Raw genomic sequence first — 24,284 nt, 5'->3', positions numbered from 1 at the left:
CTTAATGAAGTTCATTGTTAGTTTCAAGTAAAGGAGAGTACCTATCTTGGGGCTACCAAACAGTGACTGTGAAAGCTGCCCTGGGACAGGTGACTCATCCATACCGCGCTGCACCTTGGGAGACAATAGAGGACCCAGTGGCATAAGACCAGGATACATGGAACTCTTAACATGACCTCCTTTACTGAATGAGCTACTCATGAAGGACTTGTTAACAGATGGAGCATCCTTAGGCAAGGGCAGCGATTGAGTTGGTCGAGACTGATCTGCAAAGAACGATGCCTTCATAACCTGGATACGTTGTGCATTCATGCCCAGTGCTGAGGCCAGTTGATGGCTGGCAGGCGAGTTATCAAGTTCATCTTCATCAACATCACTTGCTCCCTCTGCACTTTCCTCAAGCAGTTCCTCTGAAAGTTTTCACAGTAAAAACATAATGTTGAACTTTGAAAATACAGGACATTACCTTGCAATGCAAATGCAACTTATTGTAAATGCAGTGTTACAGTTACCACTGTAGAAGACACATATTGGGTTGAAGAATGACCCCCGCCCCCCAGAAGTGGATAAATCAAGCCAGTATACGTCATTGCTTGACAAAGACTACAGCTGTAGCTGCAATTTTTTACATCCGAAGTGACCACACCGCAACAGCATCAAAGAACTTTATTACTAGTGTACTTCACCAATGTGAATAACATTATTACAACCTTTCTCACAACTTTATTATAGTAATCATCTCTGTGGAATCTGATGTACAAGTCACATGTGAAAACTCACATACTTGCAAACCTAATGCTTCCATTAAAGTGCTTTAACTATTTCGTCTTATTGTACACATTGTTGAACAAAGGCTTGCCAAAAATTCGCGACTTGGGCAATTATTTGAAAACTTTGAAAACAAAAATGTGGAAAATGTAGTTAAGATAAGAAATTTTGACACCTATTCTTAAAGTAGAGGGTGACTTCCTTGACCGGCATAGTAAATGAAGAGATTTATTTTTAGATTATGACTCTGCTGTACTCGGACAAATTTACCAACAACTCAGTGCTCCCGAAGAAGAGCTGAGGCTACAACCTTAAAAAGTAAAAGTTTGAATGCTTTATCACTGCACTTCAGGAGACTCTCAGCCCTTTTTTTCTCATGTTTTGTAAAGATTTAAAAACATAATAATTATTTTACAATAAGGCTGAAGAGAGTCTCAAAGTACCAGGAAAAGTCTCGTGATCAATGTCTGCCATGTCACTGTCCTGGTCTCCCAGGGACAAAGTAGCTTTTTGCTTTTCCTTCTCATACACTTCAAATTGCTGTTTTTTCTGCTGAAGATGCTTGAGGATTTCGAGTTTTTCTTTTTCAACAGAGTTGCCATCATCCTGTCAAGAAAACCAAAAAATGTTCATTTTTAGCATTTTTTTTTCTTCTTTTGGATGAAGATAAATTCCACTGTTCCAACGTTGCTTTTTGTTTAGGATAAACACTCATAGGGATATAACATTCACAAATAACATTGTTTTCTAAGTGGGTCATTTAAAAATTAATGTTATTTAATTTTAAACCACTTTATAGCAATGTGCTATGCCTTGATTGTTGGAAACAATGTACAATAGGCCACTTTTAAAAAATACCACAATACTCTTTGCTTGCCCTCCAAAATCTTGCATAAGCATTGTTATTATTTTCTCTTGGAACCATTGCAAGTCCCAAGAGAAACTGGGAACAACATACCTATGCAAAATTTTGGAGCGCAAACAAAGAGTAATATGGTATTTTTGAAAGTGTCCTATCGTATGGACTCTTTAACATTTCCAAAGTTTATGAACACAGAAATTAATAATTATTGGACAAGGTTGAGCAAGATAATTATTGTGATTAATTTTTGTCAGTGGTGAGCAGATCAATTATTTGCGAACTGCCATTTTCATGCAAGAGCGTGGTTTCAATAAGGCATGAGCAGAATATTATTTGCAGCAAAACACTTATTTGAAGACAGTTATTTGCAGGTCACGTGGTGGGCTCTCGGCCAATGAAAAGGAAGCAAAAAATACATTGAATGATAACAATAATTATTATTACTTTGAGACAAAGCTAATGAGAGTAAAGGAAAGTTAAACTATCATTACAAACGCAGAACTTTTTTCTTCCATAGTTTTAAGAACAGGACAGTTGGTCTTGCTCCCATAAAGTGATATAAGTTATATGTATACTCCACTAACAATGCCAAAAATGCACTTTCTTTGAGAAAATATCCCAAAATACAGTACAAGACTAGAAGCGACTGGGTAATATCAAATTTATGAGCAGTGCATTTCTTTGAAATCATGCAATGACCAAACATGTACCTGCAAATTTGGCTTCAATGGAGGTCGTTTCAGCTTCTTTGCTAACTGCTCATCTTCAAGGTATTCATGCATTCCATATCTTGTAAAATGTTCCACCTACAGACAAAAGAAGATTTCTTTAAGCCATGAGTTTTCTATACAGTTTCAATTTCTATTGGAGGCTCGTTTTTTCCTAATATTGTAGCCCTTGCTATTCACATTATGAATTAGGGTGACAAAATAATATTATTAAGAATTAAATAAAATAAAGTGAAACTACTTTAACCTGATTTTCATTTTGAGCCTCATTCTTCATGTTTTGGATTGAAACATTGCAAACAGTGTCACCAGAATCAAGTAGTGTAGCTGGATATTCTTTGGCATTGTTGTAGCCTTACTGCTTTTGTCTTAGTCATTGTTTCTGTCGTTTACTGACTTTTGTTTTCGTTTTGAATAGCAAGCCAATCAATTTGTTCACAACCCAGGGGTTTCCATAGGTAAAGGTAAAGGTACACGTTATTTAACGTCGGAAGTTCCTTTACTCTCTAGAGAGTACTCTCCCAGGAAGCTGACGGTGCACTCATTTTACCCCCCTCTTTCCATCAGTGCTCCGTTTTAAGGGTATTTAAAGCTACTTAGGCTACACTGAAAGGAAAGAAGTCGAAACAAGGATGTCAGATCCGGGGATCGAATTCAGGACCTTATGCACCAAGGCCACGCACTAACCGACTGTGCAACCCTTGCTCCTCCCATAGCCTTTTCCATAAGTGGCTGGTGATGGTGGAATAGGCAGCTGTGACTGCAGTGCATACCCAAACATGAGAGCTTACTCACTGGCTAAACAGACAGTGGTAAGAGGCCCTATACTAGGTGGTGGTAGACAAGCGGTAACCTGCTTTCAATGAAATCCCTGTCAATCTGACCTGTTAAAGTAAAGGACCACAACTTTGATTTGCAAAAAGATGGAGCACACATCCCTAACTTACAGTGAAAACCCAGTTCCCAGTATCAGGATCATAATCAAGGAAAGTGGCTCCCAGTTTTGCTGTTGCAGCTTCCACCCTCTTTTGCCATCCTTGAAGCTGAAGTCTTTCAGGGCTCTATGAGAATTTAAAGAGAAAAGAAAAACAAGTTAACAACATCACCTTTCCTGCAATAATTATTAATCAAAAATCATTCAGTAGGGTAACAGTCTGTGCAAATTACTCACTGTGATTGGCTTGTGTGAGGTCTTGTCATTGGGCCACACTTTCTCCAGAGTAATTTCAGCTTTCTTGTTCAAATCCTTGCCAACTGGAGGCTTGTTAGGATACGAGTCAGGGTACACCTCTATCTCACGCCGTCTGAAAAACACTGAAGAAATGGAAATACAAATAACCATTGTGTTAATTTTCACTTGTATAATAGCAGCTACAGGGCTGTCACTAAGAGCTAATCGTCTGTGGATTTTCACAGATACAACAAGCACCACTCCTGGCTACTTTCTGAAAGAACCCCAAGTTACTTGCTTCTTCACTACTTGGTTCCCTGTCTGCAAATTTGATTCACCCAGCAACTTAAGATCTTAGCAAAAGTCCTGTTGGAGAAAACAAGGGTTACTCTTTTATCAACAACATAGTTAATCGAGGGACTGGTTATGAAACCTTAAAACCTTCAAAAGCGAGAACAATGTTCACACAATTGCCCATTTCCGAGTTGCTGCATGTCTCAGTTTCAAAGCAAGTCCTGATGAACAACCATTCAAATGTAAATGAGTTGCGTATTCTTATGCAAATCAAACTAATTTCCCTTACAATAGTTGAGCACCAAGACTCACTTCGAAACCGAGACTGACAGGAACTCGGAAAGGGTCCATTGACATGCAATCTTTTGTTTTTGCTTTGCATGGGATCGCAAATTAGGTGTGCATAACTTAATCGAAAGATTTGATTGGTTAATTTCTTGAAAAAAAAGGTGTGTTTTGTGCACCGTCAAGGCCAATAATACAGACAAAAGCATGAAACCAAAGACTTGTCGAGTTTCATAACCATCTCCATTCATTAACTATGTCAACAACAACAACTGATAAAAATGATGAAAAGAGCCCAGTAAAAATTCAAAGTAATTGATGTGTACACATTTCAGTGAACAATGCAGTTTCTTGCAAAACTCAAAGGCCAGATAACTTTGTTCAGGGGATACTTCACTATCAAGAGTATAACATATACACATACTTCGCATTAGGCAATTCACTCCTGGGAGTGAGTCTTTATTTTTATTCTGTCTAACGCCAGACAAATTACTCGACGTGTGCTTAGAGTGTGTACATTCACAGTTACATGAGCAAAATAAAAAGTGATTACCGTATTTACCCGTGTATAAGTCGACCCCCCATTTTTGATGGCAAAAATTTCTATGTTAAATGTTCATGGAACACTAATCTTGTATTCTTCGATTTCTGGAAATGTGGATACACGAAAAAATCAGGGCCTCAAGCGCTTAATAGTTTTGTTGTTCAGCAGCTGTTGTATATGCGGGCGTTTTGTCCTTGAGTTTCGAAAAAGTTCTCTGACAATCGAACATGTAATCCTCAAACTCACCTGTTTCGTTGTTCAAGGATAAAGGGCTTTAGAGGATAAGCACAATGCAACATCACAGAAGCAGGAGTCAATCTTTGAAAATAACTTGCGAACGATGCGAAAATGTGCAAGGTTTAATTGGTCCTTGACTTACAATTTCTCAAATGTCAAACAAAACAAAACTCATTAACCAAACAATACGAAGTTTGCAAAAGCATTTAAATCTGCCAGGTTTGTATAAAGAATTAAAAACAATCATTACCAACCAGCATTTTCACGCAAACACGAGTGACGATGCTTGCACGCAAACACCAGGTATTGCGCCAGGTTACTAAGCCGTTGAATGATCGTGCTTTATTCGAAGAAACAGAAATGCCTTATAGAGCTTTCCGCCTTTGGAAAACGAAAATTTCCAGTGTCTATTTCATATTTGTGCTTGTGAGTATCTTCAACATTTAGAGTTGGACAAATCCTTTTTTATTTCAACTGGAATTGCTTACATTCGTTTTGAAGTCTTTTGTCATTCATTTTGAAGTCTTTTACAATGTACGTCGGCTTTTGTCCATTGCGTTCGTTATGCCCAAGACAACGTTGTTATGTTAATTTTGAATAAATTACTTAGCTGGAACTTGGCTCAAAATCTTTGACCCGTGTATAAGTCGAGGGCGATTTTTGGAGCTTCTTTTGAGGCCATAAAAGGTCGACTTATACACGGGTAAATACGGTAAGTCTTTCCACAGAATGAAACTGTGGGATGGTAAAATCCTCGGGATAAAAGCTTCCGACTTTCGAACAACTGGCACCTGATAATAATAATGATTATGATAACACTAACAACAACTAATACATGTCGCAGTACTCAGTCTGATTCTCACCAATTTCATCCAAGTTCAGTCCAGCAACATTAGTTCTGCCATAGAACTTGACGCAGCCATAACCTGTCCGGCCAACAACGAAGTCGTCTATGAACACATCCCCATTACTGTCGACCTTCTGATTGAGTTCATTCAATGGGGGAATAGTATAGTATTCAGACCTAAAGAGAACAATTCCTTAATTATTTACATTACACAAATAACAATGAAATTTGCAATAATTATCATAATGACATTTTCGTTTACTTGTGACCAACTCTTTTTCCCTTTGATAAGTTGTCACGAAACATCATAAAGACACTGAAAAACTTGAGGTCCTTTAAACAAAAATTATGCTGATAACTAGTAAGTATTGGAGGGGAAGTGCACACAGCAGAGATGTCATCCTACAAATTCATCCACAGTTTCAACTAATGGTAACCCCATATTCTCGGGAGGCTAGTGCTCTCATCTGTGCCATCCCTGTTGCCTCTAAGAGACAACTCAATGTTGTATATCATATTTACTCATGTATAAGTTGACCCTTTATGACCAAAAACTCTGCCCAAAAAATTGCCCTCGACTTATAATCAAGTCATACAGATAGAGCTGGTTTGGTAGCACTAGAACTATCAGGTAAATTAGCATAACAATTGCCAATAAAAATCTGCATAAAAACTGACTTTACAAAACAAGTTCTGATTGTATTAAATTTTGTGTTTGATGAGCTTGGCTGGGAATTTCATTGATCACAGGAAAATTTGGAGTAATAAAATGTAAGTGGGTTAAATACAAACCTCTGGACATTCCTCGTACACTAAAGTCATATCCATAACTTTGTAAATAAAGCATTTTAATAGTAGAGCGAACCGATGTTTGTTTCACTTGACTTCATAGACCCTTCATAGAATGATCTCAGTAGCTTAGTAACCTGGCAAAAATTTTCCAGGATGGCAGGTTATGTTCAGAGGAAGGTTAGTTTAAAATAGGAAGATAATTAGATTTTCACATAAAAAATAGAAAAAACTTTTCAAGTAAACTGAAAATTAATACTCGTGTCATTGCTCATTGCATGTCATGTTTCAATAGCTAATGAACTTCATTTACAGTAGTTTCCTTTTCGCCCACTGTAATTGCAAAATAATTCTCACCAATATGACATTAACTTTTAGAAACAATTCTATCAATCTGAAAAATTAGTTTTTAGATCTTGAAAATTAGGGGTCCCAATTGGAAAAGTTGCTGATGATAGTTGATGTCAAACCTGAATAATTCTATAGTTTTAAAGAGCCAAAGAAAAAAACATTAATGTGACTTGGAGATACCAAACTTTTCCACACCCTCTCACCTTTTTAAAACAATAGCACAAGGTTCTCTGGTTCCACTCACAGAAGAAGTATCCTCTGTGTTATCTGATGTCGCCAAGCTTTCCTGATCATCTTCCGCTCTAATGCGCCGAACATTCAAGTCAGCAATGGTTGTATCCAAGGATTCTGTGCCTGTACCTTGGGAGAATCTCACTCCGATGGGACTGGTAGTATCACTGGTAGTGGACCTGCCCTCAAGGTCCTCTCTAAAGGCCACACTCTTTGAAACAGTGGAGGTCATTATTGGTGAAGTGTAGTGTGACGACTGAGGGGAGGGAGGAAGAGTAGTGCTTGTTGCTATAACATCATCATCTCCCTCCAAGGTATGTATTTTGACTCTGGTCGTGTCAATGGCTGACACAGGTAATTCCTAGAAAGACAAGTCATAATAATTATTTATGTTTACTACTTTTGTTACCTACATGATAAAGTGCAATAATTAACACTAGGAGTTAAAAAGAAAGAGTACTGTGGTGTCAGTTGAAAGCAGAATCACTACAACTGTATAATAATATTATTATTGTGCATGCTTAGATTCCTTGTGGAATAGTTAGAGCATTTAAGAAAAGAATTAAGAATTTTGTTCTCTTCCCTTCCACCCAATTTCACTATTGATGCCAGTTTGAGAGTTTTGGTGTCCGTTTTCTGTTGTTTGTTGTGGCTCATGGGTTGGTTGCCAGAATTTTCCTTCCATGAATTCTTAGGAAAACAACCACTTCTTAAAATGAAAAGATCATCAAAGTTACAGGATTAGGAAGTGTTGCTTATCTCACAGCAATGATCTTTTCCACTTTCATTTCATGTCCACTCTGCACTTAAATTTATGAAATTTATTTTAAAAGCAACTGGTACTAAGTGGCACAGTTGTCCACTTCAGAATGCGCTGCAAGCCATGATGGGCACTCAGTTATACCCTTTAAGTATTCTTTTTAATTATTAAGACTAAAAATCTTTAGAATCTTATTACCTCTGTGACTGACTTGCTTTTGATAACAAGTTTCTTGATGTTCTTTCTGGGGACAAACGTGTCTGGACTCAAACCTGAATCTTCTTCCAATCCTTCAAACAGTTTGGACTGAAAAACAAGGGATCAAAAGAGTTGAAAATTAAGGGGGTATTATGTGAGAGCGGTATGAAATTGTTGTAGCCGTTTACATAAAACCGGGACGAAATGCTTGGTGCCTGATTTTGGGATGAAATGATATGTTTTGTCTACAAAATATACATGTATGGGCTGACCAGTACGAGAATTCCTCGTCTCGGTCCAGCAACTGAGACGAGGTCAGACCAGTCTGAGTTCATTGTCAGGCAGGTCTCATGTAAACGCATAAAAAGTAATGTATAAAGGCCGATACAAACTCATGCTGGTCTGAGTTTGCCCCAGCCTCATGTAAATACCCCCTAAGAGGAAACATGAGTACAAAATTAACACACCAACTAATAAATTTGAATCAGTCAAAGTACATGTACAATATGCTTGCTTGGATTGTTTCCTGGCTTACAGTATATTTGAGTAATTCCACTCAAAGAACACAAAATATCGTAGATCTTAAGAACTAAAACGAGTCTGACCAGTGGTGAAATATAATTATCAGCTACAGTGTAACAAAATAAGATGCCTGTCATAACACATTGTAAGAAGACAAACCTTATTTATGGTGTGGTTATTTATTGGCCTTGGTTTGATTCTGGCAGCAGGGCGGGGACAAACCTGCAAACAAGTTAATGAAAATGTTCACTTCCACACAAAAAAGTTCCCCAATGTTTGTATAATAATAAGAATAATCATATAATCACACCAATGAAAAGAATATTGTGACAACAACTTCAGTGTATTGTGGCACACACTATGTAAATGGTATGGGCCCAGGTACATGTATTTCACAAAACTTAATAAAGTAAATCACCCAATTGATTGCAGTCCTGAAGAGGAAATTTATCGATGGCATACATGTACATGTAGATCATTACTATTATGTTTCAACAGCACAATAATTGTTTTAGTAAAAATACACAGGCAATTATTTCAAAAAAAGAGAAAAAAAAAACATTTTAACGTGAAATCATCTTCACTTACCGCGGCCAAACGACTACTGACAGCCATTTTGTCTGTCGGGTTGATTATCGGCTGATAATCCGAGATAGCGAGCCAATGAGAGCGCGCAATTTTGTATAATCACCTGTGTATTTATACTAATATTATTTATCATGACTGTAACGATAACTTGTACTCAGGTTGTCAATTGCACCAGTCACGCCTTCGAAAGCAGTGTTTAGAACTGAAATTATTACACCATTTGAACCAGACAATACTAATTATAGGGTTACTCAATCCAGTTTTATGGAAAGCATTGGTTTTTGCTGAGTTGACCAGCACCATTTTCTTCATAATGTTTCTTAACCAAAGCAAAAGAAATCATTTGCAAAAAAGTAGAGTTTAATTCCTGTAGTCTCTTTCTTTAGGGGAAACAGCATGCCACCACAGTGTCACACGAAAACTGAGCATGGTATACATCTAGAAGCAGTACAGCAGACCTAAAAATATGTGATTGATTAACCTTGTAATGAGATGGTGTTGTAGAAACTCTTTGAAGTGAGCTGGAAGTTGAACTTGATGCTCTCTCTGCTCTAGCCTTCTCCTACAAAATGAAATTTGAATAACAAAATCATGACGTCGATGGAACCACCACCAAATATTTTTTTAATGCTCTATGGCCTTCAAATTAAACCTAAAATACTCATCATAATATATTACTGATTATAAGCTTGATTATTAAGCTTATAATCAATAATAATTAATTCACAATTAAGTTTGCTTTGGGATATTGTGCCTCAGAAATGCAGTGGGAGCAAAAAGCAAGGCACTGGTAAAACAAGGATGTATCCATGGCAACTCTTGCAAGAAGGAAGCATTGCTAAATGAGACCACTACCTGGAACCATCACTGATTGAGTCAGCGAAATTACATGTATATTGTACATACTTAGCATCAGGATGGTCAGTAGAGAGGTGGTAAGAATTTATTACTATTCATTTTACTACACCTCTTGGATAATATGAAAGACTGTATGATTGGTTTACGGGATGTTTGATGTCCTCCTTGATCCAGTTGCCAAGAGATGTAACACTTCTCTAACCAAATTAAGGCTAAATTTATCTCAGACCACTTTGTTTTTTGCATAATTTATGACATAGAAGCAAAAAAAAATTAACAATTATTGTGAAATAAAAAGGAAGAACAAGTTACTTACTACAAGTGAATTCCTAAACAATGGTGAGTCACCAAATGGAGAGTTTGACAGAATTTGTAGCTGCTGTTCAAGCAACTGCTGCTGTTGTTGCTGCAAGGCATTCAGTGCAGCTGTATTTTGGTTACTGTATATGGAAGATACAGATAAGAGATAAATAATTTTATTCCTACACAGTGTGATCAAAATACATGTAATATAAATTATTACAATGCTAAAACCAGAAAGGCTCTTACACTGTACATGTACAAGTATACATGTATAATTTTGTCTGAAAAATTACACTAAAACAGCAATTATATTATTATTATCCCAAACTAAAAGTTGCATGTCATAGTTTTTTTGTTCTCTGCTACATTGTAAGATTCAGCTACAGTACATGTAAACTGTATGTCATCCAGTAGCCATTGCCTTTTATCACTGTACATGTGATCCTTACTATGTATGTTATACATTCATTCATTCATTCATTCATTTTTATTTACCATTAACCACATACTGTAAAAGAAAAGAAATTAAAAAAAAAAACACAATACACTAGAAATTTATAATAACTTAAAGACAATAGACTAAAAAATGTTTAAGGTGGTAATGACAAGGAAGCCTATATAGAACCCGGGGGCTTATGAGCTATAGGCTTCCTGACAACATCGCGTACATCACACAAATTATGGGGACAGCATAAAATATAGAATGTATTATTTTAAAAAACAAAAGAAAAAGAAAAGAAGAGGAAAGAAAATATACCCAACTCTCACAGTACTCCTTTCCTATATTCATATTTTCTATCTCTCCTTTTGCCCACCAAACTTTATTATAAAATAATTAGGATAGTACGCATACTCTCATTAGTCAATAGCTGTGTTTAGACAAGCATATGGAAACACAGCTGTGACATCACGAATTTTGATTGGTTATGTAAATGCCAGACTCACGTTTTGATTAGCTAGTAGGAAATAATTATGAGTGTGAATCAAGAAAATCTGTTTCAATCAAGAAGCAAAAAACCCAGCATTTCACTTCATTTATCGAATCATCTTTGAGAAATCTTTTATAAAAGCCATAAAGGACTTTTTCCATGTTTCCATAGCCTCATCTAAACACTCGGGGGAGTTGGGAGAATTCTTGACAGTTAGGCAAACCCTCAACTGTGTCTTGGATTTGCATAACTGTCTTGAATTCTCCCAACTCCCCCTCGTGTTTAGATGAGGCTATGGAAACACAGAAAACATCCTCTATTGCTTAAAATTAATAGTAATTTTTGACAGTGCAAACTAAACTAAAATGATAATTTATTACTTAGTCTAATGAATAATTTGGTAATTCCTCAATAGCTATTTAAGGGTCTAAAGAGAAAGGTTGTTCCAGTTACCGAGATGTAAAATGCTACATGTAGCCCCATTAATCACTGGCTGAAAAACTATGTCCCATTAATCACTGCCTGAACATAATGTAGTATTTTACTCTGTCTAACACCAGACGATTTTACTTGTCAATGGGTTAAATGAACAATAAGATTCTTTAGTGGTTTTTTCTTTCAGTAATGACTTGGAAAAAATCAAGATACTCCTGTCTGAGGTTGAATCTGTGACTGCCGCTGGTGTGCATGCTTCAATAAGAACTACAATGCAACAGTTACAATGTACCAGAATGCCAAATTTTGACGCTCTGAGTCTTTTCAGTCTACGGGACATGACCACAGCTCTGGTTGAGCGGCAGAGCACCCCAACTACATGTAGTAATCAAGAGGTCATAACTTTGAATCCTGTTAGAAGCACTTGGATTTTTCCCTAGAATCTCTAATGATCACCACAAAAACAAGTCACTTTACATGTACAAAAGGGTGCAGTTGTTTGCGTGGTCATTCAACCAAGCCACATACATTGTACAGTATGTTCAGGAACGCATGGTAATTACAGTACATTTGTTATCTACATGTAACCCAAAAGTGTTCCTTTAAGCCAAAGAATTTCAAAGTGTCGGGATAAATCCAACTGTTTGTCTTCACGTGAGGAGCAGAGGTCTTCTAGGAAATGAGTGAAATTGAAGATGGGGTGAAGAGCAAGGGGACACTTTGTGATGCATACATGTATCTGCCCTGGATAACCCTCAACTGTGCTGTGCTCTGAAAAAGTTTCCTTACCTTCCAAGAGCATTTATTCCAAGGACAGGTGTTTGTTGAGTGCCCAAAGACCCAAAAGTGCCTGAAAATGTAAAATGCAAATGCCAACAACATTCAGTAGCCTGACTAGCCATAAACCTAAACACAAAGACGCACTAAAAAAGGTGGGGTGCCTTAGGCACATGCACACATGTGGATGATTAATTTGTCAAGTAACCATGGTCGAGTACAGAGTTCTGTGATTATTTGTGCTATCATAAAAGCCCTAATGGCAATTTGTCCATAATATGTTATAAGATGTTATCTGTTGTTTCTTTTTAAAATCCCCAATTTCCCTTCTCGCACTGGAAATATCTTTTAGGGGTTCCACCTGTACATAGACTGTACATGTTTGTTAAATATCACCATCGTGGATAATCAGTTGTGTTTGAGTAAATTCGAACAAAAGCAGAGTGTGAAGCCACCTTTTTTTCTAGTGCATGTCCATGTTTAAGTAACAACACATAAAACCAAAGATGTAGTGACAGAAAAAAGTAAACACTGACTAGTTCCAAGTGTCCCTGAGCCAATCCCTGTGGCTGTACCAAGTGTCCCTGTGTTTCCAAATAAGCCTGTACCAGTTGTAGATCCAAACACTGTCCCAGGACCAAACCCAGTCGGCTTTGGACCAAATAGACTGCCTGCTGTGCTTGTGGTTGTGCCAAAGGCATTTGCACCCAAGCCTCCGGGGGTGCCACCAAAGTTGAACCCCGTTTGAGCTTTATTTTGTTGTCCAAATAAGCTGCCAGTTGAGCCAGTGCCAAGGGCTGCTGGAGACAAGAAAGAATATCTTTACACTTTCCTGGCAATAAATCCAAAATGAGATTTTACTGTCCCATCAGTAAAATACGGTTAATGGAACCTGACCGTACATGTACTAAAAGGGGCTATTCATGTCACGTTAGTTATCTTCGAGTTCTTTGTAGTCGGTCGTTCAAGGTCATAAAATCAATGGCCTTGTTGTAAATAAAATGAGGACACAAAGACTTTGTTCCTTGATCTCAGATTATAACGTACATGTACATGTACATGCATTGGCCAAATCCATTAAGGCCTCATTCATAACTGTTAAAGAGCATGTGTAATGCCTACCTGCTACATAGTAGAACCTGTACAACTGGCTACTTTAATAGACAGAGTCTCGCTATAAAAGCTTCAGTTAGCCGTCCAAAGTTCACTTGGCAGTTTGTCTACTATAGTAAACCAACTAGCTGTTTGCAATTTTTTAAAAGTTTTTCCCCTCCCTCCTTTTGGAGATCAGTTGGGTATATACTGCTTTGCCTTCATTAAAATTGGGTCACTCCTGCGAGGTGCGGTTAAGTCTGTGCAGCGACTTCCCCCAAGCTTGTTAGCTCATTTGCCTTTGGACATTGCTCGCTAACAAATACTCTTGCCTGATCCAGCACGTGCTGTTTACCACTCAGCTCGTAGTGCTGGGGTCGATAAGTGAGGTTGTTCTATATCACGCAAACCGGAAGTCGCATAAGCTAACCAGTTGCAAGGCAGTGTTCCCCTCAAAAAATGCCAATACGTCTATTGTCTTGTTTAATTGCGCCTTGTGTCATGCGTTTAAAGCTTATTATGTTGATACCAAGGAACAGTGACATTAATCATTGTATTAATACCGTAAACGTCCATGTATAAGCCGCACTTTTTTTCACAAAATTGAAGCCATAAATCAAGGGTGCTGCTTATCCATGGATACATCTGTGTTTGGAGTTTTAAAAAACCTAATTAATATTCATACAACTTCTTAAGATCTCAGTAACGAAACATAAAAGAAACTGTTGCTGTTGTTCATCGGCTTTTTAATGAGTGGTGGTTCCTAAAGGAGCCGTTTGTGTGTTCGAGTGTTTATCAGCGAATCTTGCTTTCCAAGAGTTCTTTCAAGTGATATTCGAACAAGTAAACACCAACCTACAAGGTCCTACATTAAGGAATCTCCATTCTTCCGCACAGCTGTAAGCAGTGACGTCTTCGGCCAGTCACTTCCACGCATATCTTTCCGTCACGTGCGATAAAATACCACAATCGCGAGTACTCGCGAGGTAAATGGCCAACTGTTTCGTTGTCCTTGACCACCTTCTCAGCAAATTTGTCGACTGCATTATCAAGCTCCTGTTCGGATGAATTTTTTCGCCTATTGCGGGTTTCCAAACATCTTTATAGACGGGGTCATGATACCCAGGCCCTGCCCAGACTCCTCCCCACGTTTAAAGCTTGGCTACTAAGCACTCATTCGTATTTCAACTTATATGGGTGAAACCTTGATTGTTTGTCCTTGATGGTTTATAGCAATAGAACATTACTGGAACTTCAAACTTTATTGTACTACATTTTTTTCCAAAATGTGCGCTTCTAAATTCGGGGTGCGGCTTACCTAAGGATGCAGCTTATACATGGACGTTTACGGTAATTATCAAAGTGCATGATTATAGTCACAGCGCCAGATTGTGACCAACAACGTTGCACTTGGGACTGAATTTTTTCCTGTCACGACTAGAAATTAATTCTTTGATTGCACTTGACATCACGGCAGCCATGTCAGTGAAAAGAACAACAGTGAAAAAGTCTCTTGGGAATTTAAATATATTATTATTCAAACCTTGAGTCACAGTTTTCCATTGTTTTGGCACCAACATGGCCATCTTATCACATGAGTGCAATCAAAGAATTAGGAGAAGTTGCAGATCTGCAACCACAGTAATTTTCCCCCTGTCATCTGGGTATCCTCCACATGTATCCACATGAAGAATGCAAAATTATTCATTACACTTTTGAGAGAAAAAATCAAAGCTACAAGCATACCACAGGCAGAGTACTAACAAAAGCCACTGTATATAGGAATCAAGCTGGAGTTGGAACCATTAGGTTTCTCAACATATTAATTTGTCCTGCAAGGCTATGTTCTTAACCCTGCTTGCAAATTTTTTCTACTAAAAACCCATCTCACTGTCAAAAAACTGGGTATCAAGTACCAAGGAACATTAAGAAATCCTACTTACTTCCAAATGGCTTGGTTCCAAACATGGATGACTTAAAAAGACATAACAATATCTAATTAGTGCCAAACTGAATTACCATAATTCTTATTTCCATAACATTCCATCAAGGCCCTTTTATCACAAACTAAGGAGGAAAATGTAATAATAATAATAATTATTACTATTATTACGATTATTATTACTATTATTCTTATTATTATTGTTATTATTATTATTGTTATTATTATTATCATTATTATAAATTTTCATTATCAACATCATGATCATTATCAATATTATAATCATTACGGGATAGGATGTTATTGTAATCGCCCTTTTGGACGCATCTGACAAAAACCTTTTCAAAGTGCAAAGTTCGAATATTCTCAAGCATGTTAAGGAATGACTCAGATGATTAGCAAGACCCCTCGCAAAGTTCAGAACTGTTTCTATCAAATGTACATGCATGGATCGCAGCTAAAGCACCAGAACAGAACCAATGAATTCTTACAAAATCATTCAGCAGCCTTTACGTACTTAACGCATTGTTGACTTGGTCACATGTTTCATGATGTCACAATGATTTATCTAGAAACCTGGATTCTCAAATGGGCCAATGATGTTCAATATTACAGTGGAATGATTCAACTATGACTTTGTATTATTGTTGACTCTCCCAAAGAGTTATATAATATAGATCTATGTCCTGAACAGAAAAAAATAATATCTATTTAAGGCAATATTAAAGTCACATGACCTGTTTCCTACAATAACTTTTCAGCCGTGCATTGCAGTAAATTATTCTGCACAGCTTTTTCTAGATGATAACCATACAATATCGCAAGTAACAAATTTGATGTTTACTATTATAATAAGGAATTGTCATCTGAGCAGCCCATTTCCAGTTTTCTATCGCAAAAAGGAAACACTTCCAGCTAATCATGTGACCAAAATTACCTAAACTTAACACGACCAATGTTAATTACCGGTAACCCACTGACTCCTGGGGGTTCCCCATTGACAAGTTAAATCGTGTGGCGTTAGACAGAGTAAAATACTAAGTATGGCCGGTTTAGGCCAGTTTAGGGGTGAATGGGTTAAGGTTGTCGAGATATATTGTCCTGCCAGGTTGGAAAGAGTTGCGGCAAATCAAGGCGATTTTATGCAAATTAGGCTTAGGGTCACGCCTTAATATGCTTGAGTTATCATTAATCACTAGCATTGTTACAGACTAACCTGTTGTTGTGTCTGTCCAAACCCAGTTTGTCCAAACAATCCTGTACCTGTTTGAGTCTGACCAAAGCCTGTGGTTTGAGTACCAAACAAACTAGCAGGAGCAGAAGTTGTTGTTGTACCAAAAAGACTAGCCTGCAAAAAGAAAAAAATCCAACAACTTAAATGCAATTGCCCAGTATAATTATTCTACACATTTTCAGTATTACTAATTTTTAAATCACCTGTGTTTACAGCTGTAAGCCCACATTTAATTTGCAAGTTCAGGAAAAATTATCTAATCTGTTTACCCAACATAAGGTGTCAGTTGAACTTATTAATTTGGCTGACTGCATGAGGATGAGAATCAGGTAATTCTTACAACTTGCACAAAACACCTTTAACAAGTCTACATGTCCTGACATTCAAGAAAGCCACCATGTCAATCAGAATCATTTGACAGGATCAAGTGTAAAAACAAATCAAGTCATAAAACAGTTTACTTCCCTCGCAGGACAAACAAAATCAATAATTGTTACTATTCATTTGAAACCTTTCCTTGAAGTCTGTATTACTGTCATGGTTACATGTGGTCCTCTCTACATGTACAATGTACATGTACATGTAACTCATTAATCATCAAAATAGAAGGCAAGTTCAGTGAAGTTTTGACCAAAAAGGGATAGCACTACAGTAAATTCAAGATTACCTGTACTTCTGTCACTGACCAAAATGCATTTCCAGAGTCAATGAAACATTATTAATGACATAACAGAACAGGGTGACTTTTAAAAATCCCAACTTCCTGAGACAAACCATATCAATGGTTATTGACTTAAGCACAGCCAAGATTGAAATTGAACGAGGGACTACCAGGAGCAACTTAAATAGGAAAGGATCTCCAGGCCTCAATTGGCAAGCACCCTGACCGCTCAGCCATGCCACCTATGTGACAATAAATTAACAAACGTTGACGCAAGATGATTGTAATACCGTTTGACCAGATGAACTCTGTCCAAACAAAGTACTTCCTGTACCAAACCCTGTGCCAAACGCAGATGATGCTGAACTTGATGTTGGTGTGCCAAACAATCCCCCCGGCTTCTGACCAAACACGGATCCTGTTGTTTGCTGCTGCTGTTGTTGGCCAAATAATGAAGGGGTCGATGTGCCCCCAAACAGGCTCCCTGAAATGTTTGAAACAAATAATTTTTATTGTTTTTACATATATCAAGAACCTTTACTTTAAAAGAGCCCTAATCCTCAGGTTACACTGTTTTCATGATTTAATCATAATTCAATCAACATTATTTTACACTTACATGTAATGTCAACAAATTTTGAATATTATGTAAATTGCTGGACATTTGAGAAGTTCTAAGTACCGTAAACACCGGCGTATAAGCTGCACCTTTTTGCTCAAAAATTTCGGATCAAATCGGGGATGCGGCTTATCTGCGAGAACCTCTAGACACCATGCCGTAAATTTGCATAAATTAACAAGTTTAGGGAAAATTCTTAAGTCTGTATAGACCTGTTTGAGCTTACAAAATGATTAAACCTTCTTCGTTAAAAGATCATTTAACTGATTTAACATCGCCTTTCTTGAGCAGGTGAACTTCACTTGGCAGGGAATCTCCATTCCACCACAAAGTTGTTTACAATGTCGACGATGGCCGCTAGCGCTCACTTCGACAGAAATGCCAGGTTACTAAGCTAAAACGAAGCGAAACGTTGATCAGGTGTTGTTGCATGTAAATTCTAATGAGAAATGGACAGGAATGAAAAATACAGTATTAAAAATGCCAGAGAAAGATCAAATTTATGTCCGAGTCGGATTTTCATACTATTAGAGAGTCAAAATTATAGGTAAGAGTTTGAGTATTCTCTGTTTTAAATGTTAGTGAGTTAATACGTGGGTTGACACGTGCAAGAAACTTGAAGAAACAGTGCATTTTACATGTAAGACATCTTTGTCAACACTCCACTTTTGATTTATTTTAATTTCTTTCAATTTTTTTTTTTCCAAAATCTGAGTTGCTAAACTCAGGGTGCGGCTTATCCGTGAGTGCGGCTTATACGCCGGTGTTTACGGTACTATGAAAATTTTGATCTTGGCATCGCATTTCTAGCATTCTGAGGGGCTCACTCAACTCAGTCATGAGCTCATACATGTCATGACCTTACATGGAAACAAGTTGCACAGGTCATTTTGTTAAAATGAAACAACTTTCAGTCAACTGTCATTGTGTAAAAGTGAAACAGTTCATACAGTACTGGCCACAGGAATAGCAAGAACTATTGCTTGGAAAATGGCTCAGGACCTAGACCTACATGTTAAGGTTGAAATAACAATACAGTAGCCCCAGGTTGGTTTGGGAGGGGGGGGGGGTTGACACTAATATTTATTGTACAGTACACATGCAACTTCAAATACCAGTTCCACCAAATCCAGCCGTTGATTTCTGTCCAAAGGCTGTTGTCCCAAAACCAGTTGATGTGTTTCCAAAGAGACTCCCAGCAGAAGAGCTTGTAGCATTGGACAGACCAGTAAAGGCAGTTGTACCAGTAGCTCCACTTTTACGACCAGCCTCGTAATCTTCAATTCTCAGCTCCTATTTTAGGTTATTGAGGTTAAATCAAATTTAATAGGAATAATGACTAATTATGCACAGTAATTAAGGACACATGAACCTACATGAACATGTACTCTACAGGTCCCAAAGAGAATAAATATGATTGATGATAAGGACAATAATATGACAGTGACAATAAGGTGGAGGAGAAGGAGGATTGTAGAGTTGCCTGTGTTAAAATTAATTACCTCTAAACTCTTGCCCGAATATGTCGGCATAACAGTAATGCACTGATGTCTGATACTAATGGTTTGTTGGGCACCATTTTTCACCACAGAGTCATTTCCAGTCACAACCTGCATGCAAGAAAACACCAAAGATCAAAAGTGTCACAACGAAAATAAGGTTCTTTAGATCACAAGGGAACTATTTGAGCAGACTAAAATCCAAGTCTACTTACAGTAAACTTTACAGATGTTCCTGTATTCCCAATGCCAGATGTCAATCCTGCAACAAAACTAACTAACATTTGCTGTGGTTCTGACTAGGTGAAACCGCGGATTCAATCTCCACTTTGACTGAGGCAAAATCTCATCTATAGGAGCTGAAAGCCGAGGATTCACCTATATTTTTTCCACTTGATTTACACCGCGGTTAAGGGAGGACAAGGTGTGGCTTTTACTTTTGATTTTTTTAAGCATTGTAATTTAAAGCAGACATTATCAAAGAAATCTGCATATTTTTGCAGATTGATGCCATCAATAATTAATATGCGTATTTGCCATATTTACAATCTGCGATGGTACATGTAGGTGCATTCAATTATAATAAAGTACTTTTAAGGCAGGGATGAAGCCTATTTTTTTAAGGTGTCTAGATGTATAAAGTGACAATTGCTTGAATTGTCCAGTGAATATCACTTATAATTAGTTCTCCCATTCAGATTTTTCTCTGCCTAATAATTTTGCCGTCACTGAAGGGCTGTTGAGGAGTCAGTGGATTAAAAAACATCAGTAATGTTAAACATGTAACTCCCAAATTCAAATACATTTTCCAATATTGAAGGAGGTTTTGCACCTTGAAACTGCCCCATAATTTGTTTGCCAGCCCACATCAAGAATTGTCTTTTCTGCTGTCATTTCTACTTTTGAGTCGCGCTTTGCATTGGGGAACATTATAGATCTCAGAGAAACAAAACTCACTGTTTCCACTAATTGGGGCCAGTCAATTTAAAAGCTCATTAGTTTGATCTGCATTAATGTGAGTTGATTTTTAGTCTCAACAAAAAGTAGAGAATTTCCTTTTTTGCACTTGGCTAGATATACACTGTAAGCCTGAGACTTCAACAAAGTGATTATTATTAAGTCCAGCACCACTGCTTTCACATACATGTACCTTGAAACCCTGAAGAAGTGCTTGTCGTTCCAAACAAAGATGAACTCGAAGTTGGTTGAGCTGATCCAAAAAGACTGCCACCGGTGTTTGCACTGCCACCAAACAAACTAGAGCCTAAAATAAATTCAAGAACACAGTACGAACATTGGCGTAGTTGGTAACACATTAGGCTACCAATTTAAGGAGGTCATACAGTATACCAATCAATGAAAGTTGACAAGTTCAATTTCAAGTTCAAGTTCAAGTTCAAGTTGGTTTTCAAGTCTCATTATGTGGCAAGAAAGGTCTATTATAAGGCTCATTATGCGAATGCATTTTCGCCAATTGACTTTCTTGCCGTCTTTCGCCAAAATGTATACAGGAAGGTGCGATTTTTTTCCTGCGAAGAAGCGGCAACACTTTAACAACAAACTTATCCATGAAGCTATTTGTTTCAAGTAAAAGAAAGTACTAATTATATGACTAGCTCTGTGAGCGGGCAAGATGAACAACATCCCGCACTGTGGTTGGCTACCTGAGCGGGCAAGATGGAACTATCTTTCTCGCTTTGTCCCGCAAGATCAAAGAAGTGAAGTGAAGTGGAGATCATTTTTTGGTGTTTTATCTGATACAATAAACCCTTTATTGACCAAGCTTGTTCAGTCAAGATGGCTGGATATTGGTTATGTTCTTTTTCTGTATGTTTATGGACCTTGACATCGTCTCAGTCCATAACCACACAAAAAAAGAACTTAGCCAATATATCAGTTATCTTGTCCTCACATTTGGTCAATAACCCATACTGCAAGCAACAATCCAGCAGTTCATGCCACATACTGTATCTTTTAAGAATAAAATTATCTAAACGATTATGATTTGTTTATTCAGAGAAATGGATTGTTGCCAATTAGCAGTCACTTACTACTGAAAACCAGCACAAGGCCCACAACACGTAAAACAATGCATAGAACACTAGTTTGTTTGTTCGTTTGTTCATTCCAGATTATGATGCCTTTTGAAAGCTAAAATGCCTTGAGAAGACGTTTAAATTATCGGAGAACTTACAAAAAAGCGAGATTCGGCTATTTTCTTCCGTAAATTGTACGATTGTGGACAAATTCTGTGATTTCCCATGAATTATGTGATTTGTTGCAATTTTAGGTTGATTATACAAAATCGCAACATCGCATAATATCAGAAGCCCTGCGCAATGACAGAAACAGCAGCCCTTGTTTGGTGTTTTTTTTTTCTGGTTTATTACTGTAAAATGGGATGGCAGAGTACAAATTAGCTAAAACGAAAACCAACCAGTTGTTCCAAATCCAGATGAGGTTCCTGATCCAAAAGTGGAAGTTTGCCCGGGGGTTGGGAAAACACTTGTTCCTGCAGTGCTTTTTGTTGTACCGCCAAATAAACCACTTGATCCACCTCCAAAACTTGGAAATGTAGCTAAAAGTATTTAAACAAAACAGAAATCAGTAACAACTGCATCGTAACTGGAGGTTATAATTAGGTACACTGTACGTGGGATGTCCAGGGACTTTCATTGGGTGCCCAGTTCCAGTGGTAGACACTGCTTTCAAACCACTCATGAGCCTCATCCCTTGTCTCTCACCAAGACCTAGGGGCCAGTGATTTCCCCACACCCAGTGTGCACATCTGTCAGCTACTTTCAGACGTAGCCCTCAGATCCTTGCTTCTTCAAAATTTGGTTTTCTGCAGACTCATCTGTAGATTTACTGGCCAACTTGATGTGTTGGTAGAAGCCCTGGTACCACACCAGCCATCTGGCACATTGACAAGCAGGGAATCGAAAATGGGGTAGGAGAGCAACTGGAAGATGGCCATTTGTATCATGCGACTGAAAGGTCAGCATCTGCAAGCATTAATCCATTCATTCCTAAAGCAGCCCCCATTGGTGATTAAATGTATTGTCTTTTAATTGTCTTGTCTTACAGTACCATACAAAAGTAAGTTGACAGTCTATTTCGGGTCTCGATTCTCGACTCGATCCTTGATTCTTGCGAGGATCGAGTCGAGACTTTCAACTTACTTTTGCACGGTACTGTAACTCTTTCAATCACAGGAATTCCATTGGTGGTTTGCATGTCTTGAACTCTTAAGTGTTTTGTTATTGTGTCCAGGATCTTTTTATGTCTGCTTTGTGATACAGTGGAGTTTTTTAGCTGGGTAAAGGACATACGTACCATATCTGGAAATGTAAGTTGTTTTACTTAGGAGTGTTAAAACTTACATTGTGCTGTTTGCTGCTGTCCAAAGAGGCTTCCAGACGTTGTTCCCCCAAATAAACTTCCACCAGTATTTGTGGTTGTCCCACCACCAAACAGACTTGTCGTACCTGAACTCTGCGGCTGGCTAAGAGTGCTTCCAAAATTAGTCTGAGTCTTATTTCCAAATATACTTGTGCCAAGACCTGCCAAGAAAAGGAAGATGACAATGAAACCTTTTCCAAGACAAGTACACACTCGGTGCTCGACTGGATTTTATTCACTGGCAACTAATTTTTCACACTTAATCACCAGCCTGGCTGGCAAGATATTTATATTATATTATTACTTAATTTTTTATTCATCGAATAAGTGCAATGAATGTCCAATAGCAGACTAATAGTCACTATACTTCACACTTTCACACATGTAGCCTTTGAGAATGGTGTTTACGTATCCTTAAGGAAATGCAAACTGAAATCTACATCTTTTATTTAACTTCATTCCAGAAGTGACATCCAGTTATGAAATCATCTTGAATTTGAACCAGGGTCACAAAAATAATAAGTACACGTAGAAGGCTAGGATTCTTAAAGTTGACTCAGCCTTGTTATCTAAAATAATAATCTGCGCTGTTCCTTGAACAGTCATTGAATAAACTTCATCACCTTCTTCTTATTATTATTATTATTATTATTATCATTATCATCATCATCATCATTATTATTATTATTATTATCAGTATCATTATTATTATTATTACTATTATTATTGTCTCTTTTATCACAGTCTTTACTGGTGTCTTTTTGTACGTCAGCTGGGTGCAAACCATGCACCTGGAGCATCAGTCACGCAAATGAATTATTCTGTTCATGAATTACGCAACTTTCTGAGGATTTGTGCAGATCCCAGCATTATTATCATTATTATTTCAATATCTGTCCAAGGAAAAGAGCACAAATTGTGATCAAGCAATGCAGAGTTACTGTCATGCAGGAATGAGTGGATGATGTACAGTACACCATCACAAAAAATTGTTAAATGCGACTGCATCAAATCCACAATGACAACAACCAACCTGTACCAGAACCAAACTGAGTCCCTGTAGTCTGACCTCCAAAAGCTGTGAAAAGTTTAGCATGTTAGCGAGCCCTATCTTTTTAACTAAAAATGCAGAATGATGTCATGAGTTCTCTGAAGAATCTCAAATCTCTTTGCATCATTTGCTGTCAGAAACCAAACGAAAAAACATTAAAAAATTAATGGTTAGTTTCAAATCCAACAGAAAAGAATATTTAGGCCTCCCATTTAAAAATACAGAGACTTGCTTTCGGTCATACCATGATCATCCCCTGGTTCACAGATCACAAAAAAATAAGGGGACCTTTTTTAACATTAGTGAA

General features: G+C 37.6%; 1 protein-coding gene across 3 annotated transcripts in view; it reads right to left on the bottom strand.

Moving 5' to 3' along the window:
* The window catches only part of LOC138015317 (nuclear pore complex protein Nup98-Nup96-like), a 37,694-nt gene that overhangs the window by 12,690 nt on the left and 720 nt on the right, over positions 1-24,284 (bottom strand). The window contains exons 2-24 of one of the 3 annotated variants that reach the window (XM_068862306.1): positions 23,960-24,004; positions 22,908-23,087; positions 21,962-22,102; positions 20,675-20,788; positions 19,740-19,786; positions 19,528-19,635; positions 19,141-19,318; positions 17,697-17,890; positions 16,728-16,859; positions 15,513-15,543; positions 13,014-13,277; positions 12,490-12,550; positions 10,350-10,473; positions 9,657-9,737; positions 8,747-8,809; positions 8,066-8,173; positions 7,080-7,468; positions 5,753-5,913; positions 3,530-3,672; positions 3,306-3,419; positions 2,341-2,436; positions 1,212-1,374; positions 42-410 (exon numbers count right to left, since the gene is read on the bottom strand). In XM_068862306.1, coding sequence (XP_068718407.1) covers positions 42-410; positions 1,212-1,374; positions 2,341-2,436; positions 3,306-3,419; positions 3,530-3,672; positions 5,753-5,913; positions 7,080-7,468; positions 8,066-8,173; positions 8,747-8,809; positions 9,657-9,737; positions 10,350-10,473; positions 12,490-12,550; positions 13,014-13,277; positions 15,513-15,543; positions 16,728-16,859; positions 17,697-17,890; positions 19,141-19,318; positions 19,528-19,635; positions 19,740-19,786; positions 20,675-20,788; positions 21,962-22,102; positions 22,908-23,087; positions 23,960-24,004 — 3,306 coding nt within the window. The remainder of the gene's footprint in view (positions 1-41; positions 411-1,211; positions 1,375-2,340; positions 2,437-3,305; positions 3,420-3,529; positions 3,673-5,752; positions 5,914-7,079; positions 7,469-8,065; positions 8,174-8,746; positions 8,810-9,656; positions 9,738-10,349; positions 10,474-12,489; positions 12,551-13,013; positions 13,278-15,512; positions 15,544-16,727; positions 16,860-17,696; positions 17,891-19,140; positions 19,319-19,527; positions 19,636-19,739; positions 19,787-20,674; positions 20,789-21,961; positions 22,103-22,907; positions 23,088-23,959; positions 24,005-24,284) is intronic. The other 2 variants (XM_068862307.1, XM_068862308.1) reach the window with 2 other exon arrangements.

This window comes from Montipora capricornis, chromosome 9 (assembly GCF_036669925.1).
Source record: "Montipora capricornis isolate CH-2021 chromosome 9, ASM3666992v2, whole genome shotgun sequence".
In the NCBI taxonomy this organism is placed as follows: Eukaryota; Metazoa; Cnidaria; class Anthozoa; order Scleractinia; family Acroporidae; genus Montipora; species Montipora capricornis.
Note: the sequence above shows the minus strand (reverse complement) of the source record. Positions and strands in the feature narration are given on the sequence as shown.